Source organism: Eufriesea mexicana, unplaced genomic scaffold (genome assembly GCF_001483705.2).
Source record: "Eufriesea mexicana isolate 0111107269 unplaced genomic scaffold, ASM148370v2 scaffold1824, whole genome shotgun sequence".
NCBI classification, from domain to species: domain Eukaryota; kingdom Metazoa; phylum Arthropoda; class Insecta; order Hymenoptera; family Apidae; genus Eufriesea; species Eufriesea mexicana.
Window position 1 is genome coordinate 80,720 of NW_016909928.1, and position 23,918 is coordinate 104,637.

Genomic DNA, 23,918 nt, shown 5'->3' on the forward strand with positions numbered 1-23,918 from the left:
AACATAATGATAGTAATAGTTGTATTAAATATTACGCAATTTATGGAACGATTTTTAAATAACTACAACCACTGACAATAATATCCATACGTATCGCGCATAATATACTTGTAGAATATAGGATATGAATAGAGTACCCAATTTAATTGCACATTTTAACACAATTCGTTACTTTTATTTGTTTGGAAGTAATTATAATATTAAATATAAATTTTTAATAACTGACGATTTGAAACTTTTCTTATAATATGTTACAAAAATAACATAAATTTATGCACTTAAATTGAATACTCTGTATTAAACATACATACATACACATGTACACAAGATACTTATTAGAATCTGGAAATCATATTTCGAAACTACTAATGAAATTAACTTTTTGTACTAGTTTATATTGAAATAAATATTTAACATTTATCTGACCATAATTGAAGACTGATTTTATTTTTATTCAATTCTCAATTAACATTTAATTTTACACATCTTTGTATTCATTAAACTCTGAATTACAGACTTTTGTGAAAAATTTAATTTTAGCAATCATATTATAATTTATTCTGATATTAATATTAATCTTTGAAATATGATATCTTGACATTCTGATTTGCATAGTCTTTTATACTTTAATATTTTTCTGTACAAATATTTTTATATAAAATATTTCTTATACGGTGACAACATTTCAGTTGTCATCTCTCTTTTCTATTTATAAATTTGTATTACATGCAACGTTATAAACGGCACGGTTCTTTTTCGTACAATAATAAATTGACAACTGTAATTTAATTTTTCTTAATTATTCGCGATTACTTCTATATACGAATAACCACATTAACATCCTGTAATAATCATAATATCATTACTGTAATAAAAGTAAGTAAAATATATAAGGACGCATAGCATTTAAATATAAAATTGATAAAATTTAACAAATAATTTTACAAAAAAACCAAACAAAAAACAGTGCATAAAAAGAATTTGAATGAAAAAACGAGCACACTAGTAGTCACTGTTTTTTCTATCTAAATATACATAGCTAGGTCTAAAACTATCAATAGAGCTTTTGGAATACGTTTTAGTAAAGCCCCATGGACGGATCATTCGTACCATCATAAATAAGCACGATTCGGACGAATGTGAGCGTTGGCAAAAATATTTCGATGAAGGCACGACTTTTTTCAGATTGCAAAATTATTCCTTGAACCTCGTTTATTTAATTCTTAATTGATTAATATCTATCCACATAGATATCAAAATTACTAACAACGATAATTTGAACACTGTAATATATATGGATTTAATTTATGTTTCATAACATAAAACATAATTTTTATTTAATTCATTTCTCCTATACAAATTATAGAAAAATAATTTATATCATTTAATAATCGAGGTTCTAAAGGCCCTTAAGAGAACAACATTGTTCTTTCAACAATCACTGATGACTTTTGCTTAATAAATGCGAATTAAATTGATACAAGTTGCAACACTGTTCACCACAAATATTGCATTTCCAAGGATTACTTTCGCTATGACAACCTTTGTGAAGAAAATATAAGGTTTGATCAGGGAAGGTAATTCTACAATGAGCGCACTGAAGTCCACTACTTCGTTGATCGGGCCTTGTCGAACTAGGAGGTTCTCCTCTTGAGTGGGGATTTGAATTTGAACTATTATTACCTATTACAAAATCAATTTATCTGTATTTGCACTAATTATTTAGACCAATTTTTTTGAATAGTATTATATGATATATGCAGTATTTGCATATACCAATTGCAATAAATATCAGAAATACTATAATAATTAAGAGTTTATTAGAAATTTAAGACAATAATATTTTAAAAGACCTTGTAAAATATCAGTTAATATCAAAATATCATAGATAAACGTAATTTATATTTAAAAAACCCAAATTATATCAAAATATTATGTTATATATAATTATAATATATGTATACTACATATGTATATACTACATATATTATAAATAAATTTTATGTTATATCAAAATAAAAATAAATCGTCTAAAATAATAAAATTACCATTGTTATTATTGTTGTTATTGTTATTATTTCCTGAGCCAGATGAAAGTTTACGTCGTAAATCATCTCGAAGAAGGGATTTTAGTGGAGAGACCTTTATCAAAGATGGTAATGGAAGATTGCTAGATGTTGCTCCATTCTCCTCTGTTCCATTACTGTTTGGTTCTTGTTTAATAGGAATTAATGAAATGGAAGGTGTAATTGCTTCTTCACTTCCACCAAGATTCCTTAATTAAAAAATAAATTAGAATTAAGCTTAAAGTAATATAATTTAAATTTTTTAAGCCTTCCCAATACCTGTGGATTCCACTGCTGTTAATTGGTAATTGGTGATGACTACTACTTGGAGCATTACTATTACTGTCTGCACTTTGAGGACTATTTGGGCTATCTCCATTTAAAGGAGCTGGACTTGGATTTCGTTGACTTGCAGTTTGTTCTGGATAAGGAATGGATATTTCAATATGAGGTGTTAGAAAATGCATTGGTGGAGTTGCATTATCCGCAGAACGATTTCCAGTACTATCTCCACTATCTGACAGAGGAGCAGAAGGCATAGCTTCACCTGGAGCACAACTATTCATCAATGAACTTGAACTGTTTGGTCCTGGATTATCTAGATCTATTCCATGTCTAAAAGAATGATAAATCAGTCAAATAACAAGTATAGTATTTCATAAAATAAATAATTTAATATTACTAAAATAATTAAACACTAACCTATTAAAAAAGTGTAACCTGAGGCACTTCATAGTTGCTGCACGATAATTGCACAAAGGACAAGATTTGACCATATCATGTTGGCCAACATGTTCATTTTGAAAATGAGCTCTCATAGCAATTTGTCTTTGAAAACCTCGGTTACAAATTGGACAGTGATATGGCAGAGTTTTAGAATGTGTTGTAAAATGTTCTGCCAAATGATCCTTGCGAAAAAATCTTTTTTGACATACACGACATTCATATGGTTTTACACCAGTATGTCTCATCTATAAATAACATTTATTTTTCTTTATAGCACTACAAATTTTAAATTATTTAAATTTAAAACAAATACAAATTTTTATTTTATACCTTGTGCCGTCTCATGTTAGCTCCATTAGAAAATTGCATATTACAAACATCACATTCAAACATTTTCCTATGAGAACGAATTCCAGGATGTGTTTCTTCTCCATCTCCATCATTTTCAGTAGCTTCTATGTTTTCTGTACTTTCTCCTGGCTCAGCACTAGCCAAGCATTGATCCTGATGAGCGCAGAATGCTGTCTTATTTATTGTTTCATAGTTTTCACACCTTTCACACCTGTCCACACGTTATGGATCCTTTGATACGCTATTTAAGACCTTGATTATCTAAACCTTTATTGGAATTTTTTTAAATACAAAAAGTCAATTACATGAAGATGACAGACCTAAAAGCTGGTACAGCACCATCACCACTATCATAATTAGTATTTAAGGCAGCTTCATTATCTGGATCCAAGTTTTCCTCATCTCTTGGATTCGAAGATTCTCCAACATCGGCGTGCGAACAGGAATGGGAATCTACCTCATTTTCCCCGCCGCCAGCATCAACCCCATCTGACATGATACTGATCCCTCCAGATACTATGTTGTTGAACCTGCACCATTCGTCATTTATTACCTACAATATTGAACAAATGTATTCCAATTCATCTTTTCTTTGATGGTATGAATTTTTATATCTTAAACTTCCAATGTACTATGCACATTAAATTTATAATAATATATATGTTATATTAAATATTTTTTGAAAGACATGTACAGTACTCAATTTCTTTACAACTTAATTTAATAACATAACGTTAATGGTAATAAAATAGTACTGTTAATAAACAATAAAATAATTAACAATAAATGAAATAATTAAAAATATAGAGTACAATAAATATATGTAAGTAACCCAACTAAAATTTGGATGTTTACCTGTCAGTTTCGATCGGGGGTTCGAGAATGACAAGACGATTGGTCAATCCTGAGAGTAAGAGAAAGAGAGAGAAAGAGAGTAAAAGGGGGGAGTATACTAGGACATGGAGTGAGAGAGATTCCGGTAAAGCGCAATGCCAGAGTACACTGCACTTTGTCCCAGTTTCGGGGGAATCCGTCACTGGTGACGTAGTTTTCCGCCGATCTGGCTGGCCTCGTCACCGTATGGTCAACATGATTCTACGAGAAAGAGGGAATCTGAAATCTTTACTTAGTTCTCTTGTTCAAATTCTGCACAACCAACCATCTCCAATTTTATCTCGGTTTAATTTGCCTTTTGTTCAAAAATGCACAACACCTTTGCGAACCACTGCACACTGCTCTTTTACTGTCTTCTTCTGAATGATCGATTAATCGAAATAATCGACATTACGATATTCGACTTCACAGTAATATTCGATTTATCAAATCGGTATTATCTGTCGATTTTTTATATGTATTACCATAAAAGTATATTATTTGGAAAATGAACATACTTACTAGTGAGTGATATTTATGTTACATTTAATCAAAAATACATATATTATTATGAATAGTATTATATGTAAACGGTATTTACATATTTTCATTTTATTCAATATATGAAAGACACAAATAGAAATGTTATTTCGGTACGAAAACATGAAAGTATATTATATACAAATAACAAAAGCTCCTAAATAATTTATCACCATAAACGACTCAAATTTTAGAAATTTTATATACTGCGTAAGATGTAATTTCATCAATAATATATTATATATTATGTTGTAATATACATATTATAATATACACAAATAAGACTGTTTTCAATTTGTATAAGAATCAATATGTAAAAAATAATTTTTATGTTCTTATGCTTTTTATTTATGTAGCATGGAAAACAATAATGTACAACAACTAAATAACAAATGTGACAAAAGTATATTATTTCAAAGGAGTAATAATTCTTTTTCTGATCACTATCACTATTTATTGTTTGACCACTTGATCAATTTATAATTTGTATAAATCAATGTGAAAAAGATAGTAACCAGTTATATATAAATAAATATTATATAAAAAAACTAAAGAAATTAATGAATTGAAGATAAAGAAAATTACAGAAAGATTAATCATTAACATTGTTATAGTTTTCATGATTATTATTATTTCATTAACAAAACAAATCATTTGTAATTATTTTATACTTTAGCATTAAGAATTTTTAAATTTTGTAAAAATAGTTTCATGTTAAATAATTCTATATGATCTTCATAACTCTTTAATGTAACCTTTTTATTTTAATCAATTTTATTTGTTTTTTATTTATTCTAATCAATTTTTATCTAATCTATTTTTATCTTTCTTTGTAAAAATATTGCACTATGAATAAATTCATAGTTATAACTTGAAATCTAAAGGTATAAGTAAATTTATAATCCATTTAAACAAACAATTAGTTTTTTGTCATAACTTTTATAATACAGAAATTATATTATGATGTACAAATATTAGTATTATATGAGTTGGTTTATTATTAGATAATTAGTATAATATGGCTGTTTTCAATATTTAACATTTTACAATATTTATAAAATTGCAATGTAATACAATATAATTTAAAAGAATTGTAATTTAAAAGAATAAAACAAGACAATAGAGTATGAAATATTGTTTATTTTCAGTTTAGTCCTATAATGAATATTTTGAAATGTATTATTGTGCTTGAAAGTATTTTTTTACAGTAAAACAAACTTGTTTGTATCTTTATTATAAAAAGTATCGTTTTCAATTATAATTAACTAAATATTGAAAGTTGGATTTACATATGTTCATATACCATTTTCTATATTCAAACTTCTTTGAAGATCTTCGATAATTTCTTATGTTTATTTTGAAACATCATTATATACATAAAGATATAAAATATATATTTATATACTTATACTGTTTTTCTATATATAAAATGTAACATAATTTTAACACACACACACACACACACGCGCGCGCGCGTATGTAAATAATTAACATATGTAATATATACAAAAGTTTTACATACCTTTGTATTTAGTTTAATTTATATATTTTAATTATGAATTATACATTAATCGATAAATTAATAACAATATTATAAAAAATCAATGTTTTAAAATATTAAGTACTATAATTTTCGTTAATATTACATTATAATACTAACAATCAAATTTAAAAAATTTAAATGTAACTGATAGAAATAGTATTAAAAATATTAAAGAATTAATTGAAAATTAAATATTACACTAAATTCAGATGGTTTAACAAAATTTCTATAATTTTTGGACTAAACTAACTTTTATCTGAAATAATAAGTACTTAAATTTCAAAACTAATATTTTTTTTTAAATATCACAATCTCTATTTAAGAAATAAATTAACATCGGTTTCTTTACAGAAGAATTGTATTTGTGCACTACATGTTCAATCTTATTCGTGTGCAATAATTTATTTTATTAATAGTAATACAAAAAATGAAATTAAAGGAATAATATGGATTTTAAAAAAATACTTCTAAATACTTATTATCTTTATAAAAATGTTACTATTAATTTTTTAAGAATATATATCCCTAATATGGGAAAATTTATTAAATTTCGTTCATATTATATGTTCATTTATACGCATGCGCATAAATCGTTTCTGTCTGTCATTTTAACGTGTGTAGAGCAGTACAGCGCGGTGTGTCATCGTGAGAGCATTAAGATTTAATCGAATTTGTAGATTACATATCGAAAATTTTAAACGCGCAAAATCACTTCGATATTTCTCGATCTTTCGATATTTATAGAAAACATTTAAATAACATCTTTCATAAAATTTTAGTATATTGTTTAATCAATACTTGAAAGAAATAAAATCATAAATAAAAAGTAATAATAAGAAGTATAAAGAATAATACTTGGTGAAAGTTAGATAATATTTCTCCATCATATAAACCAGTTTTTTTCAGCAGTTGCTCATATAATGAGCGCAACAGCCAATCAGGATGAGACTCATATGACAACAGTAAGTTACATTTTCCTTTTTTATATAACGTTTTGTTTTTGGTTATCAATAATATCTTGCAATATATAATTTATGATTTTAAGTCTACTTACCAATTTTCGAATCATTAATGAATTGTCCATTAATGATGTAAAACATATTACTTTGTATTCTTTTATATTAGATATCGTAAAGTTCATTTACAGTTTTTAACAATTATGTTAATCATTTATGTTGAATCTAAAATGTACGATATTGTTTAAATAAATAATTATGATAATACTTCTTATTGTACTCATGAAAAATATTCATATTGTTTTTATTTTCACTATAGCAATTACTTATCATTAACTGTTACATTTCATGATTTTATTTAAATAACAATAACGAAATAATAATAAAATATTTTTTCAGCCAGAATTAATTACAGCCCATGGTTATACATCAGAAACACATCACATTTGGACGAAAGATGGATATTGTTTAGATGTGCATCGCGTTCTACCTCCAAAACTGAATCAAAATCCTAATTATAATGTGAGTGAGAATAATATGCAAATTTTAAATGAAAAAGAAAAAATGGAGGTAAAAAATTTATTATGGAAGCATATTTTTTAATAACTGTTATTAGTATGTTATAAGAGATATAAAGCTAATGCATTTAATAATTAATAATTGAACCACTTCTCTATTGAAAGTCATTGAATTGCCTATAAATAATTGTTCGTAAGAATATTATATTATCTTATTAACAGATTTCAATAATATTTTAATAGTTATTTATTTATAGTACTTTATGTTACTATTATACCATAATATATAATAAAATTTAAATATAATTATGAAATAAAATTTATATTAACATTGTAACATAATAAATGCTTAATATTTAGTATAAAAGTCATGCAGTCACATTAAGAAAATCAATACCAGTCCTCATTTATCATGGACTTCTGTCGAGTTCAGCTGATTGGGTATTATTGGGTCCAAAAAAAGCTTTAGCATATCTTTTATGTGACAATGATTATGATGTTTGGTTAGGAAATGCAAGAGGCAATGCATATTCAAGAAAACATAAACAATATACAACTAGAGACAAGGAATTTTGGGATTTTAGGTAATGTTATTTAACAAATTATAAAATAAAACAATAATTAAACAAAAGTAAATGTAGAAAAATATATATGTATGATCATATAAGAAATTAATTATATTGATTAATAGATCAAAAATGTTATTAATCTTTTAGCTGGCATGAAATTGGTTATTATGATTTACCAGCAACAATAGACTATATTTTAGAGCATACTGGACATACAGAGCTCTATTATGTGGGTTATAGTCAAGGCACAACTGCATTTTACGTAATGGCTAGTGAAAAATCAGAATACAATCGAAAAATCAAAGGAATGATCAGTTTAGCACCAATAGCCTTTCTTTCAAATCAAAGAAGTCCATTACTTAAATTCATTGTTCATTTTTATAGATTAATGGAGGTGTGATTTTAAATATATTTTTATTATGATCAGAGGTGGTTAAATTCTAAATGTAAGATATCACATATCACCAATCTTATCTTAAAATTTTAATTTTGCTTTAAAATTATCTGCTAATTTATTTATGTATATATTTTATATACATACACACATTATTTACTTTCCTTTTCTATTATTACTTTTACTTTTACTTTCATAGATTTTGATAATTTTGAAATATGTTATAAAGGACAAGAATTTGATCAACTTTTTTCTATGCTTTATAACTACTGGATGACCTCAATTCTCTACATATTTGTGAAATATTTTTGTTCTAATTGCATGCAATTGTATCTAGATACTCCATGGATACATAAAGTAGATAAATAAATAAAATATCAAAACTGTGTGATATAGTAAAAGAAATTTAATCTTAAACAATTGTTTATCATGTGTATTTATAATTTTAGTAAAAGTTTACTTTATTGACTTTGCTTTAAATCAACTTATTTTTTCTTATTTTAAGAAAAACATTGTATTTTAGCATCTATAAGAAACATAGATCTAGGGAATCTATAAAAAATATAGAGTAATGCGTTAACGCTATATTTTTTACAAAAAACAAAAAACTTGAAAAAACTGCAGAATTTGTGCGCTGATCCTGATGATTTTGAAGCTGTTATATAGGATGAAAGTCTGAACAACTTTTATTTGAGCAATAATTGCTGCTCTGCATTAGTTTTTGAGATATTTACAAAGTTGTTGGTACTACATTACTACATTAAACTCTGTCTGTACATTGAGCTTTGCAACATTGTCAAAATAACTATTTTATATGGCTTAATTAATTTATTTTCAATTTTAAGTAATATACACACATACAATTATATTATGTAGTTCCGTTTTCATAACAACACAAATTTTTTAACTACGTTTTTTTCTCTTACTTCATTTTATAAGATACTTTATTTACATTCATAAAATTTAATTTTGTTTCTTATGTAAGAAACTTATCAAGGTAAAATGAGTTCATAAATATTTAATGGAAAGCAATTGTGTTCAATTAATAAATAAAGCAAATATTGAATATTTCAAAAATATAATTAAAAAATTATAATATTGACATATATGATATTTTATATGTATATATTAGATATACATAAATACACCCACCTCTGATTAAAAAATCTTCTACTATTATTAATTGACACTTTTATAGTAAGCATATTTCAGTGGGGCTCCTCTTATTGCAATATACATCAGTGGTTCCCCCACAATAGGTTACAAGCACGAGCCTTGGGTACAATAATTCGAAATGCTCCAGGCAGTTTTACTAAAGGTTTTTGTGTATGCTGGTTCTCACTAATTGCTGGATTTGGTAGTGATCAGCTAGACAAATCTATGTTGCCATTAATTTTGGGACATTTTCCAGCTGGTGCTTCTGCAAAACAAATTATTCATTATAGCCAGATTATATTATCAGGTAGCTACTTAAGAACTGAATTAGCATTTAAAACTTTTATTTATTTTAATCATATTAATTAATTATTAATATAAGGTAATAAATTCTTATAATAAAAGTTTTGTATAAAAATTTCTTATATGTACAGAATAATTGTTCTATTTAATTATTATTACATACTATCATTTTCTTTTAACAGGGTCCTTTCGTAAGTTCGATTATGGTACAACAGAAAATTTAAACATTTATGGATCAACACAACCACCAAAATATGATCTTGAAAAAATAAAAACATCAGTTGTAATATTTTATAGTGAGAATGATTTCCTTACTGATCCTGCAGATGTAAAAAAGCTTACTGATAGTCTGCCAAATGTTATAGAGACAAGAAAGATCGAATATTCAAAATTCAATCATATTGATTATTTATGGGGTAGAGATGTCAGAAAATCTCTCTATAGTACTGTTCTAACAGTTTTAAGTAAATTCAGATAAAAAAATCTTTTACTGAATTATTTATTAGCTTGTATACAATATTAACATTGTCATATACTATATGAGATTTATTTCAAGGAACCGAGTATTTTTTCTATTCAATGTTTCTTTTATATATATTTCAATGTTCATATATGATTCATTTACACATAATATATAAAAAGATACTGCATTTAAAATAATTTAGTATTTTAATTAATTTATGGTTAAAACCTTATTGTTTATCATATTCATCAATACATTTTTAAAGGTATAAAAATTAACTTTCCGTGTAATGTACATTCTGCATAAAATATTTACATACATTATTTATAATATGTTATTTTTTCTTTCAAATGTAGCTTACGAATACTATAATAAATGAAGGAAATATAAGATCCATAAAAGTTAACAAAAAAAACTTTTGTTATTACTCTAATACAGACTATATATATTTATATGTCTATATATATATAAATACACTAAAAAGTTTTCCATAAGTAATTTAAATATATAATTTTTATATAAGTAAATTTTGAAAAAATGTAGTAATTCATATAAACTATGATAGATAATTAAACATCGTATCATTGTAATTATAATTGTAAATAAGTTTTATGTAACCTTAATTTTACAAATTTAATTGAAATAAATTCAATATGACAAATTTGTATCAGAATTTAATATATAATAATTTCCGTTTATATTATAAGTAGAAAAATAAGAAAATTATGTTTGAAATTATATATTTATATACAAATAACTATATATAGTAGAATTAATTAAATACAATTGCTTCATAGAATCTTGTATTGTTCTTGTGAATTTTATATAATAGTCATTTCTTATAGAATTCTGAAATAGTTTATAAATATTTTACGACTCCTTTAAAATCTATTAATTTTTTATATTTATATTTAATATTAATTTTATATTTATAATACTATAAATGACCACACCATTTGATAATGGCGGTAATGTTGAGGTAGAACTTAAGTTAAGGTTGGACTTCTTTGCCTTCATCTGCTTGGTGTAAAATACCAGTAGTTGCAACATCTAGTTATAATGTCTTTCGAGACTAAATTCTGACGAATCAGCGTTGAGTTCAGTTACGGTCTGTAGCGTCCTGTTCTGTCAAACTAGAGTTTGAAGACTGTAGTGAAACAGTGAAAGTTCGGAGCGAAAGCGAAACGACGGGAGTGGCCCTTCACTCAACGTAATTGACGGAATTCATTAGAAATGAATTGATTTCTTAGTCATTTTTTCATTGAATAACAAAACTATTTGTGTTCGCAATCCTACATTCTATTGCAATTTGCAGCTGGAAGCCATGGAAGACTATCTGCCAAATGAATATGATGTCGTCGTCGTAGGGACGGGTATTGATTTTTGCAATATACGTCTTATTTATTTTGTTGTTACTTTTTAATTATTTATAATGACTTATTAATTTGTCAGGTATGACGGAGTCTATTGTTGCAGCAGCTGCAAGTAGAATTGGTAAAAAGGTCCTTCACCTAGACAGGTATGTCGAATTTTCTTTCTTCCTCTTTTTCTCATTCTATCATATTCTTACTTTCCTGTTTGCTTGCTTGCTTGCTTCCTTGCATTCACATTTTTTTTCTTTTTCGTAAATGTGTCTCTTGTTCACTTTCTTATATTTTTTACATTTCTCTTATTCTTTATCTTTTTTAATGTTCCATATTGTATTATTAAATAGAAAATATTTATATATTTTTATATACTTATATAAGATGCTCAATTTTAATTAAATATATTATATGTCTTTTTAATCAGATATTTATTGTATATATTGAAATTATTGCTTTTAAATATCACATTTAAAGTACAATCATAAATAACTGTATCTTCTATTGAACATTTAATTCCCTTTGAAACAAGAATTGATACAAATAGAATTCATGTATGAATATCTATGCTTAAATGAGCAAAAGACATTTAATACTGAAAGTTAATTTTACAAGTATACAATGAATTAACATATGTAGGTTTTTAAATATTAACATAAATATTGTATCATATTACAATTTTACATTTAATGTAATTTAAGATCTAAATTTTGATTTTCGAGGGATATTGATTACATACACGTATACACGCGAGCACGCGGGCGCGCGCGCGCTCTAGAATTATACGTGTGTGTGTGTATTATATATATATATGTTTCATATATATTAATAATAGTAAATGTTCCATAAATTTCATAAATTTTTTATATTTCCTATTTCATATAATAATTTTTTATTTTTGAAATTTTATTTTTCAAGCATATTAAAATTTTGTATTTATACTGTATTTACAAAAAGAAAGCATGTGGAATTGTCTAATAAAATGATTAATTGGTTTTCATATGTACAATTCATATAAAGAAATAGATATATATATTATATATATTCTAAATATTGCATTTCTTTTTTAATTAATTAAATTACATAAAATTAGAAATTTTCTACGATTTGGTATTTTTATAAACTAATTAAGAATACTTTTCATTTATATAAAAGAAATTTAAGTTTAATGCAGACATGAAAAGAAAATGTAATTATATTTTAATAAATTTTTTAATTGTAGTTTTTTACATAAATTTTTATTTTTAGATACACAAGTTTCATAAATCATAATTTTTTTTGTTCAGTCCTATTTAAAAAGATGCATCTAAGTTTCTTCCTTACAATTACAAAATAAAAATTATAATCTTTGAAAAGCAAGTTACAATTCTTATTCTGTAATTTTTCAAATGTGGTTTCGTGTTCAAAGTGAAGAAAAAATCATTGAATTGTTTAAAATGTTTTTTGATTATGCAGAAAGCTAATATATCTGAGTTATACAAATGACTAACAATTTTTGTATAATAAGGTCCATTTTCTTCAATAAAAAAGTTTTTCATAGATAAACTTACTAAAAGTAGGAAAATTTATATATTAATAATAAATAATAGATTTGTTAACAAAAATTGATTTAAGGAATTAAAATAATAAATTTTAATTAGCAATGTTTTCCTAATTAATAGATTAAAAATTTACACCCATACAGAGTGTTTTTGACACAATTTTTTTTTGATACAATTGAATAGGTGAAGATTTATTCATGTAAAAGTAAATTGGAAATATGAAAATTAAGTGCAGTATATTACTAAACTTGACTTAATATATATAGACTTGATAAATTTAATATACTTTTCTATGTGTTCATAATCAATTATAAATAGAATTTAGTGTAGTATTATTATATTATGTGTTGCTCCAATTAGATAATATAGTTTTAAATAATACAATAATTTTCAGTAATACATTTATTTTATTAATTGCAAAGAATGTTACGGATAAGTTCTTGCTTGATAAATTAAAGAAATCTGAGTCAATAATAATTTGTTTCAATTCTTTACCTCTTCAAATATCTGCATATTATATTTTAATTACAGACGTTTCTAATCATTTTTTTGATATAAACTAAATCTTTATATATATTTAAAAAATATTTAAGTTTAACTTATTCTCAAAAGGATCCTTACATGAAAAGAATTTCATATTACATTTTCAATTTCCTTTTACACTGCAAATTTTTTTTCAATTTTGGTATTATTTTGCATACATTCTATGATTTTATTATGATTTTAATTTCCTGAAAATATATATATTTATGTCTTATTCAAAGTAATTACATATATCTTCACACATTCTGCTACTTGGTGCATAACTAACCTACATCAAAAATTTCAATTTTTTTTTTTATCTATATTTTAAAAACGATATTTTAAATCTCATATTATTTAAAAAAATTATTTAATTTAATATTTGATTATTCAGAATTGCTATATATCGTTTGGTTACACTCTGTAATATATAATTTATTATCAATCTTAATTAATTATAATTCATTCTAACAATGAACAAACTAATAGTGTTGATGAAATTGACTTCTTTTGTTTATAATGTTTTGTCTATAAATGTTAAAATTAAAGAAAAAACATGTCTTAAGTATACTTTTATTATTTCTTTATGCTTTGAAATTTATAAAACTAACTTTCCAAAAGAAGTACATAATTGTTCAGAAATTTTTTATGATTAAATTTAATCTTTTGAAAAGTTTACAATCTTTGTGCGATAGAAATGTAGAATGTAGCATGTAGCGTGTATTATTATAGGATGTTTTAAAATTATAGATTAATCAAAAAGGAAATACTAAAAATGCTGATCATATTACATAATAATTGAAGACATTTTCAAAAGAAGGGCTCAAAAATCGGAATTATGAATCGAAAAAATGACATTAGAAGTTTCTGTTTTAACTTTTTTAATGTATAGCTATCATTGAATTGTTAATTAGATGCATTGTACTAAATATTGTTCCCAGAAAATGTGCAATATCAATTTATTATACGTACATCATTTTGAAGATAGATAAACTAATACATTTCAACAATTTCATAGACTTTTTTTTAGATAAATCAAGAAAAAAGGAGTAATTGAACAATCATTATTCTAAAAATACATAACATATGTATAAAAGAAATATATTTACAAATAAAATAAACACTCGATAATAGCATTTAAACTATTTGGGGAAAATAGGAAATGATACAAAATATCATTTTTTGAAGATTTTGACACATTGTATATTCAATCCTTTATTGCGATTTATTACTTTATATAAATATTCTATTGAACCATTGGCAGTGTTTATTATGTAAATATCTGTATAAATTGCAAACACAAAGTAAAGTTCTCCGCCTTACTTTTATATGATTTTTTTTCATATTAATAGTTATCTTTTGTTGCAATATAATATTTTTTCTTGTATTTCTGTAATTATTATATTTCAATTGCTTCTTTTATTAGCAATTAATGTGTCACCGATACACATACATTACTTAATATATAAAGTTATATTTTGTAAAAAAGATTATTTTATATTGTATATTCATTAGACATTTTTTATCTCTCTCATTAGATTTTGATAATTTATAATATTTACTGAGAGAGATAAAAAATGTCTAATGAATATACAATATAAAATAATTTTTTTTTATAAAATATACATATATATACATTTAAATATAATTTTTATATATATACTTATAATTCATAATTACGCAGCTGTGAGTAACTATGGTACATAGACAAATTTTGAGTGAAAAATAGTAAATTTTAATCAACGATGATTCTGTCCGAAATCGTCATAGGATAATAATTGATTCTATTTTTAAATTAAAGTTTGTAGTCTATACTTTTAAGACAGTTATGCTTTACTCTCGTGTTTAGTGTACACTTAATAATGTAGCATCTTAAATATGAGAGCAACAGTCAACATTGGGATTACTCGATGTGTACTATATGGATATTGTCAGTATGATCTTATGTTGTGAGATGACATAAGCCAATGAGCGATTTCTCGCATTTGGTATCGTCATCAGGAAATGGGAAATTTTATTTTATAGCCACAAAAAAGACAAGGTACGAAACGAGTCAAAACGGCACATGTCCTGAGGATCATGTCGTAATGCATTTTATTATAAGAAATGGATCGATTATCATGAATTATTATAAAACGTACTCTTCATCGATGAATCGCAATTTTCTTTATTCGATTTTGATGGACAAATTCGAGTTTAGCGTCTAGGACACGCGTATTACGCAACATGCATTGCTCCTGTAGAAGTATTTCATGGCTGTTCTTTAATCATGTAGGGAGGAATCACTGTTATTCTACTTACCGGCCTTATTGTTCTGCCACCAACAAAAATACCAACAGTGCGGTATACGGAGAAAATTTTTCTTTACGCAGAACAACGCACAACCGTGTACCGCAGCTATTACTCGAGAGTTTTTAGCGGAAAACTCTACTAAAATAATTCCACCCTCTCTAACAAGACCAGACTTGAACCCGATAGAACATGTATGGGATATAATTGATCGTAGACTCAGAAATTTGGCGAGAAATCTTGCCAATGTTCAAAATTTGTCGCAAGTACTAGTTCAAATCCGAAATCACATTCCGCAAGGAAGAATTAATGCCTGCACTAACACAAGGGACAAACTATAGAAAGTTATACGGCACCGTATAACTATGGTACATAGACAAATTTTGAGTGAAAAATAGTAAATTTTAATCAACGATGATTCTGTCCGAAATCGTCAGAGTAATCCCAATATCGGCGGTACGTATAAAAAATGCAATGATTGTTTTAAAGTGTTGCAACTTTGTCAAAAAGAAAAGCATAGTTACGTAAATTTTGTCTTATAAATAGAGGAGAAAATCTGAGCTTTACAACCATGTAAACATTTTCAAAAAAAAATTTTCCAAGTCTATATAGGAACACCAAACATTGCAATTTTCGATATCTCAAACATACTCTCATATTTAAGCTGCTACGTTATTTTAGGCTACACTAAACATGAAATTAAAGCATGGTATATTAAAAGTATAAACTTCAATCTTTAATTTTAAGAAAAAAGTCAATCACTATATTCTATGATAATTTTTGACGGAATCACCGATGATTAAAATTTACTAATTTTCATTTCAAATTTTTCTGTATACTATAACAATAATAAATCGTTTTATATAAATATAAGTATTTTATATATATACATATTCCACCTATGTATTATAAAAATCGGAATTTAATACGTCCTCAGTTTTATTTTGTAAAATTTATTTTGTTTTGAATAATATTAAATGTGACTAAACACTTGCCTTCTATTTACTTTTAGTGACGAATATTATGGTGGCCTGTGGGCAACATTTAATTTCGATGGTCTACAAAAGTGGATAGAGGATTTAAAAATTTCCAAAAACAATATTAAGCATCTATCTGAATTAAATTTGGAACCCGAAGAGAAATTTTTAAAAACTAGTAACGAATATTCAACTGTTGAAAATATTGAGGAAACTTGGTATATTTCAAAGTAAGTCTTCCTTTACAAAATCAAGAGCACACGCGCATGTGTCATTTTCTTGTTTAATTATGTTTATATCACAGTGATGCTGATCTACCAGTGGTTTCCTCAAAAGATACACAGACAGATAGTACTGGAGATGGTAATTGCAGTGGTGATGAGAAAGCAGATGATGGTAAAGTTGAAAAAAAAGAAAATGTAAAACAATGGAGTATAGATCGTATAAGGAAAGAATATAGGAAGTTCAATATTGACTTAGCACCAAAGGTATAAAAATATAAGAAATTATTATATTGGATATAAGAATAATTATAGAATATTAAGAAAGAAATTTCTTTGTATGTTTAAAAGTATTGAAAGTATATTTGAAAATATTAATACATAGAGAATCTATTTAAATACATTAAATGTCTTGGATATTCCTCTGAATGGCACCTGTAGTCGATCGATATGAAATTTAGGAAGTGGATGGGGTGCAAAAATAAAAAATTTTTTCTTCAGTTAAGTAAAAATTTTCGAAATATTAATATAAAAACATTTCGTACATTATATGCATGTACAGTATATACAATCAATTTTACTTATACGGATATTATATAAATGCCACTAATAGAATCCTCATTCTCTGTTGTCATTGTCATTTGTCGTATAGTCTATCACAAAGCAGCAGCCTATGCAAAATTGATCTCTATTTTTAAGCATCAGTGATAGAATATAATAATAATAGAAATTACCTGGTCAGATTAAATAATATACCCAACCCATCTCATAGTTTTATCTCTTTTTCCTGTTTTTTTATATATATGTAAGTAAACAGTAAATAAGTATTGGAAAACAATTTTATTAATATTTCGGAAACTATTAAATTAGCAAAGGTAAAATTTTATATTTGAGATTCACTCTTTCTCCCTTTTAATCCTTACAAATTTGGTGTTGGTCGACGTCAGATGCTATTTAAAATTACAGTCAATATTTTATTTTTTATTTTAATAAATTTTTATTATGAGAGAAGTTGCACAAACTCTTTTTTAAATATATATAATATCAAAATTTAAATTATTTATTAATTATTAATATTTTTGGAAATAGATATTAATGATAACTATATTTTTATTTACTTTTCTCCTGCTTTTAGTATTTTTTTGAATATTTGTATATTTATAACAATTTTAAAAATAAGCAGTATATAATTGATTATATCAAAATTAGTAAAATGTTATTTCTTTGTTGAAATATATTCATTATTTAAATATCTTATTTTATTTGTTAAAATACTTGTTATTTCGCTATATTTTATAGGAAATATCTCTTTATTTAAATAATAATTTATTTCAATCAATATCTTTATTATTTTTAGTTATATAGAAATATGTTGTATTAGATATTAAATTAATTAAGGAAAATTTTATTTATCTATGACAGTTGTTATTTGCACGAGGTGAACTGGTCGAGCTTTTGATCTCCAGTAACATTGCTCGTTATGCGGAATTTCGGGCAGTATCCAGAGTAGCTACATTCATGGATGAGAAACTGGTACAAGTACCTTGCTCAAGAGCTGATGTATTTGCAAATAAAACTGTTAGTGTTGTTGAGAAAAGAATGTTGATGCAATTGCTCACTTCGTGCATGGAGCAAGGTGCTGATAGTCCGGAATTTGATGGTAATTATTTATATATTTTCTTTTTTCTTTTTTTCGTTTTCTTCTTTTTTTTCAGTTTAACTTCATTTTATAAAATGATGTCTAATGATAACGATTTATTTCTTAAAAAGAAATATTTGTTATTCGTAACAATATAAGATTTGTATAATATCTCTCATTTAATAATTATTTATTTCTAAAAACACAATAATCAACTACACATGAAACTTTTACTATAATATTTTATAAAAATTTGATATCAAATTTATTATAATAAACTGAGCAATAAGTGTATTTTACATGTAGTCAATAAAAAATTGTAAAAAATTTATACAAGAAATTGCTATATTTATAAATTTTTCATTATATTTCTTTATGTAGAAGAAAGTTGTTTATCAATTTCTATTAAATACCGTTTGTACAATGTAAATTTAACATTTATTTACGTAATACAAATTTAAATTGAATGGCATTATTTGTATAATTATTATATAATAAGATTAATATAGTATCAGAATTTGTATAACTATATTTTGTATTATTGTTGAATTAAATTATATCTATTAATAGGATTCCGTGATAAAACTTTTTTGGAGTATTTAAACACGAAGAATTTGACACCAATTGTGCAGCATTATGTTGTTCAAGCAATTGCTATGGCTACTGAAAAGACTTCTTGTAGAGATGGTGTGAATCGCACAAAACATTTCCTGAATAGTCTTGGGAGATATGGAAATACACCCTTCCTTTGGCCTATGTATGGTAGTGGTGAATTACCTCAATGTTTTTGCAGGTATTATTACTGTCTTTTTTTATGTACTAATTTATTATCATAGTATTTAATACTTAAATGTTGTAGATGATGAAACATGATTTCTATTATTACTTACAGATTATGTGCAGTATTTGGAGGAGTTTACTGTTTAAAACGGCAGCTTGATGGTATAGTAATACATAAGAATAAATGCAAAGCTATCATTAGTGGTAAACAAAGAATAAGTTTGGAACATTTGGTTGTTGGGCAAGGCCATCTACCGCCAGAAGTTGTAGCTTCTGAAGGGGATCAACGAATATCACGTGGAATATTCATTACAGACAGGTAATTATTAGAAAGATGAAAATAAAAAATTGTATTAATTAATAATTTTAGTAAATTATAATAAATTAATTAAGTTGCAATTCAAAAGTTTATTTTGAACTTAATAAAAATTAAGCTTAAAATATATTAGGATTTCACTAACTTTAAAAGATATGCTTTTGATTTGCTACTTTAATAACAAATAATCGTAAGTAATTAATTGTTAAAATAAAAATAATAAGAAATAAGATGAAACTTAATTTATTAGATAATGTAATTGATATGTAATTGATTACCCAAATTGTAATTATTCTTTATAAAATATAAATTTTGTGCTTACTCCTTTTTCTATACAGGAATTAGAAATTTTTAATTTTTCACAATTATAAGAAGTATTTGCTAATAAAATGATAACAAAGTACAATAATAAAATTATTATTGTTTATATAATTAGTCAATACTTAATATGATTAGAAAATAAATATATATAAAATATGTATATAATACAATTATAATTAATTTTCCTGGCTGTTAAGATTTTATTATTTATTTAAAAGTCTTACAAAATTTTGCATATGGGGAAAACTATAATTTTATATATATAGTAGATATAAGTGGATAGTGAGGTAATATCGAGAAAAAATCAAAAACTCATAATGAACACAAATATCCTTTTTCCTTTCTTTTAAGCAATATTTGCTAATAAATTTTTATGATATAATGTTGCATTACATATTCTAGGTCAATTATGCAAGGTGAAAAGGAAAATTTGACACTTTTATATTATCCTCCAGAGCAACTTGATCAAGAACCTGTTACATTGATTGAATTGGGACCATCTACAAATGCTTGTCCTCAGGGATTGTGTATGTAGAAGTATAATATTTATTTAAAATTCACGTAATATTAAATTCAACTTTTAAAAATTGATTTAAAAACAGTTATGGTTCATATGACATGTAAGCGAACAACAAATGCAAAAGAAGACTTGGCCTATGTTGTCAACAAATTTTTAAAAGCTGAACCACTTGATCCATTAGCCATTCGTTCATCTATTCATAGCCATACACAGACTGTTTCACCAGATAAGAGACATCTTCAGGTATGTTTTATATATAACTATTAATATGTTTATCCTTAAACTTTTAAAAATTGGACTGAAATTATTGAATTTGCATCAATATATCCTTATTGTTAGTTTATTTTCAAAATATTCTAAATTATGTACTGAATGGTTCGGAATTCATAGTACAACCGAGCAAGTGGTTATTCTATATGAAAAAATAAGAAAAAATCTTTTATCCTGAGCTCCGTTTTTGAGAAAATCGACTTTAAAGTTTGTTCATCTTTATGAAGGATTTTGTTGTCGTCCATTCTTCTATCGCAATTGTGTCCGTTCGAGATAATGCTTACAAACATTATTTATTGTAGTTAAAGTAATACAAAGTGTTCCTACTGATTAATTTTTTATACCTTATTACTACATTCTATTGCAACACTACAATACAGTATACTATTATATGTGTTGTTGAAAATATCCTCCTCGTTGATACATACATAAGTTTGCTCAACGAATTAATAATATCTGAACAGAATGTAAGCTGATAAGGTTTTTTAATTTCTCAAATTCGTCCACAATATTTTGCTTCAAATGTGTAATATTTGAAATATCGTTTTTATAAATTTGTTCTTTGATATACCTGCATAAAAAAAAATTTAAAGGCGTCAAGTGCGGAGACCTTGATGGCCAACCACCAATCTTACCATGGCGGCCGATCCAACACGAATACATTTGATCTAAAAATTTTTAACTTCTCAGGCGTAATGTGGCGGTGCACCGTCATATTGGAAAATCATACGCCTTATAACTAAGAGTGCATCCTCTAACAGCAAAGGTAATTCACTGCGTAGAAACTATGACTTTTATCGTAAACCGAATGTTTTCCATCATTATCAATGTTTGTAAACACTATCTCGAACGGAGATAACTGTGATAGAAGAATGGACGACGGCTAAATCCTTCATAATGATGAATAAACTTAAAAGTCGATTTTCTCGAAAACATAGCCCCGATAAAAAAATATAATACCAAATTTTTTCTTGTTTTTTCACATAGAATCACCCCCTGCTCGGTTGTACTATGAATTTCAGCCCACCCTATATATCTAACATTTTTTTCTTAACTCTTTCGCTACGGCGATTCGCTCCTCCAAAGTATATTTTAAAATAAAATTTACTTTTATATATAGGATGGTGATGAAGATGATAGGGAAGAATCTACGGAGAGTCCCAAACCTCAAGTTTTATGGTCATTGTACTTAAATCTACCTGCAAGTGATATTAAATTAAATGATTCCACACCCAGTAACCTTTATCTGTGTTCAGGGCCAGATTTAGAACTTGATTTCGATTTTGCAGTTAATCAGGTTAATTTCTCCTCGTATTATAATTTAAATTTAGCGTAGTTAAAGTTACAACTTAAGAACATTTTAAATAATAATTATTCGTTTAACTATTACTTCGTTTACGTTTACATTATTACTTATAATAAACTTCTTCATTGTTTAAGGCGAAGAGCATCTTTGAATCCATGTATCCTGATAAAGATCTTCTTCCACGTGCACCTGATCCAGAGGAGATCGTACTTGAAGGAGAAGAAGCGCCTGGCCCGAAATTTGAGGGAGATACAGAGGCTGAAGAAAAACAAGATGTCGAGAAAGCCGAAAAAGAGGATTAAATGATCTTTTTTCGTCTTTTCATCTTGAAAATACGGGCCAGCTCCCTTAGCCGCACACCTCTTTCTATCCAAAGTTACACGCGCCTTTTTCGTTTGAAAGTCGGAAAACTTTTATTCGAATAATTGACGAACAAATTTTTGCATGCTTAAATTGTCAGTTATGTCCGTAAATAGTGCTAGACATTGTATGATACAATCTTAATCTAAATAATTATTTAAATTAAAGATAAAATTTATTTATTTTCATATAATTATTTAAAGTATTGTTTAGCCTAGCACTCTTTGTAGACTAAACTGTTCTGGAAAACATTTGTATTTCTTTAAATAAGTTTTATTACTAAACAAGTTAAAAATTGTTCGTGAATTTTCGAATAAAACTCCAATCGACTGGCGCTCAAGTCTGCGTTACACTTGCTCTTTTATTAAATTACGGACCGATCCGCCGAAAGCATTAGTTTTTCTTTCTTTCTTTTCTGGTCAAACAGAAACAATACTGGGTTTCGAGGAAGTGAAATGTAGTTTTATGATAATACATAAGAGAGATGTGGAAGAACTGAAACGAAGGAGAGTATTTGTAAACTAATTCTTCATTAAATTACATTAGATTTAGAACTAATATTAAATCAAATGTATATGAAAATAATTCAGTAATTTATAAATGTAACCGATTTCTAATTTAATCGATTATAATTAAGACAATTTAGCATCGATTATATTTATTAATTATTGATTTATAGAAATTCAATGAAAAGATTATTACTTTAATAAAACTCTTCTTTTCTTAGCCATTACAAATGTAAGAAGACACATTATTCCACGTTTCTCTACTATATCAATATAAAAGATATTATAATGTCTTTTATCTGATTATTAATACATATTATACATCATTAGTGTATTTATTATGCATTATATTCCATAGCATAGTTTACTCATTATATATTGTTAGTGTAAGAACAAATTTAGACTGCGAAAAATCAATCGTTCCTCGACTACATATTTATTTTTCAAATTATTTAATTATTATATATTATTATATTTCCACTATTTTTTATAATAAGTAATATCACATAATATTTTATTAGATTCCATT

General features: G+C 25.6%; 3 protein-coding genes across 5 annotated transcripts; 2 read left to right on the forward strand and 1 right to left on the reverse strand.

The window, feature by feature from the left end:
• Positions 1-1,410: 1,410 nt before the first annotated feature.
• Positions 1,411-4,391, reverse strand: LOC108549168 (zinc finger protein Helios). 3 transcript variants are annotated; one of them, XM_017902434.1, is made up of 8 exons: positions 4,303-4,391; positions 3,999-4,238; positions 3,464-3,696; positions 3,123-3,354; positions 2,769-3,037; positions 2,346-2,681; positions 2,049-2,275; positions 1,411-1,683 (listed from the first exon to the last, which is right to left on the reverse strand). In XM_017902434.1, exons 3-8 carry the CDS (start codon positions 3,637-3,639, stop codon positions 1,439-1,441), a joined length of 1,485 nt encoding a protein of 494 aa, XP_017757923.1. In that variant the 5' UTR covers positions 3,640-3,696; positions 3,999-4,238; positions 4,303-4,391; the 3' UTR covers positions 1,411-1,438. The 3 variants fall into 3 exon arrangements, with proteins under 3 accessions (XP_017757923.1, XP_017757921.1, XP_017757922.1); XM_017902432.1 differs by having other exon boundaries at positions 1,439-1,683; positions 3,464-3,673; XM_017902433.1 differs by having other exon boundaries at positions 1,439-1,683; positions 3,999-4,256.
• Positions 4,392-6,791: 2,400 nt separating this feature from the next.
• Positions 6,792-10,472, forward strand: LOC108549161 (lipase 3). Its single transcript, XM_017902424.1, has 6 exons — positions 6,792-7,061; positions 7,455-7,625; positions 7,934-8,157; positions 8,290-8,536; positions 9,749-9,998; positions 10,177-10,472. Exons 1-6 carry the CDS (start codon positions 7,020-7,022, stop codon positions 10,470-10,472), a joined length of 1,230 nt encoding a protein of 409 aa, XP_017757913.1. The 5' UTR covers positions 6,792-7,019.
• A 1,115-nt stretch (positions 10,473-11,587) lies between these two features.
• Positions 11,588-23,420, forward strand: Rep (Rab escort protein). The gene is made up of 12 exons (XM_017902423.1): positions 11,588-11,667; positions 11,773-11,830; positions 11,910-11,976; positions 17,186-17,380; positions 17,455-17,638; positions 18,794-19,031; positions 19,581-19,803; positions 19,903-20,109; positions 20,830-20,954; positions 21,030-21,190; positions 22,338-22,514; positions 22,658-23,420. The coding sequence occupies exons 2-12, from the start codon at positions 11,782-11,784 to the stop codon at positions 22,823-22,825; spliced, it is 1,794 nt and encodes a 597-aa protein (XP_017757912.1). The 5' UTR covers positions 11,588-11,667; positions 11,773-11,781; the 3' UTR covers positions 22,826-23,420.
• The last annotated feature ends 498 nt before the right edge of the window (positions 23,421-23,918 follow it).

Bases quoted from the DNA above. Each gene is read 5' to 3' on its own strand.
- LOC108549168 (XM_017902434.1), bottom strand. From the start codon at position 3,639: ATGTCAGATGGGGTTGATGCTGGCGGCGGGGAAAATGAGGTAGATTCC. The intron at 3,355-3,463 runs GTCTGTCATCTT...ACGTGTGGACAG, and splicing joins GGTGCTGTACCAGCTTTTAG to GTGTGAAAGGTGTGAAAACT. The intron at 3,038-3,122 runs GTATAAAATAAA...TGTTATTTATAG, and splicing joins CTAACATGAGACGGCACAAG to ATGAGACATACTGGTGTAAA.
- LOC108549161 (XM_017902424.1), top strand. From the start codon at position 7,020: ATGAGCGCAACAGCCAATCAGGATGAGACTCATATGACAACA. The intron at 7,062-7,454 runs GTAAGTTACATT...ATATTTTTTCAG, and splicing joins ATGAGACTCATATGACAACA to CCAGAATTAATTACAGCCCA. The intron at 8,158-8,289 runs GTAATGTTATTT...TTAATCTTTTAG, and splicing joins AAGGAATTTTGGGATTTTAG to CTGGCATGAAATTGGTTATT.
- Rep (XM_017902423.1), top strand. From the start codon at position 11,782: ATGGAAGACTATCTGCCAAATGAATATGATGTCGTCGTCGTAGGGACG. The intron at 21,191-22,337 runs GTATGTTTTATA...TTTTATATATAG, and splicing joins CAGATAAGAGACATCTTCAG to GATGGTGATGAAGATGATAG. The intron at 22,515-22,657 runs GTTAATTTCTCC...TCATTGTTTAAG, and splicing joins TCGATTTTGCAGTTAATCAG to GCGAAGAGCATCTTTGAATC.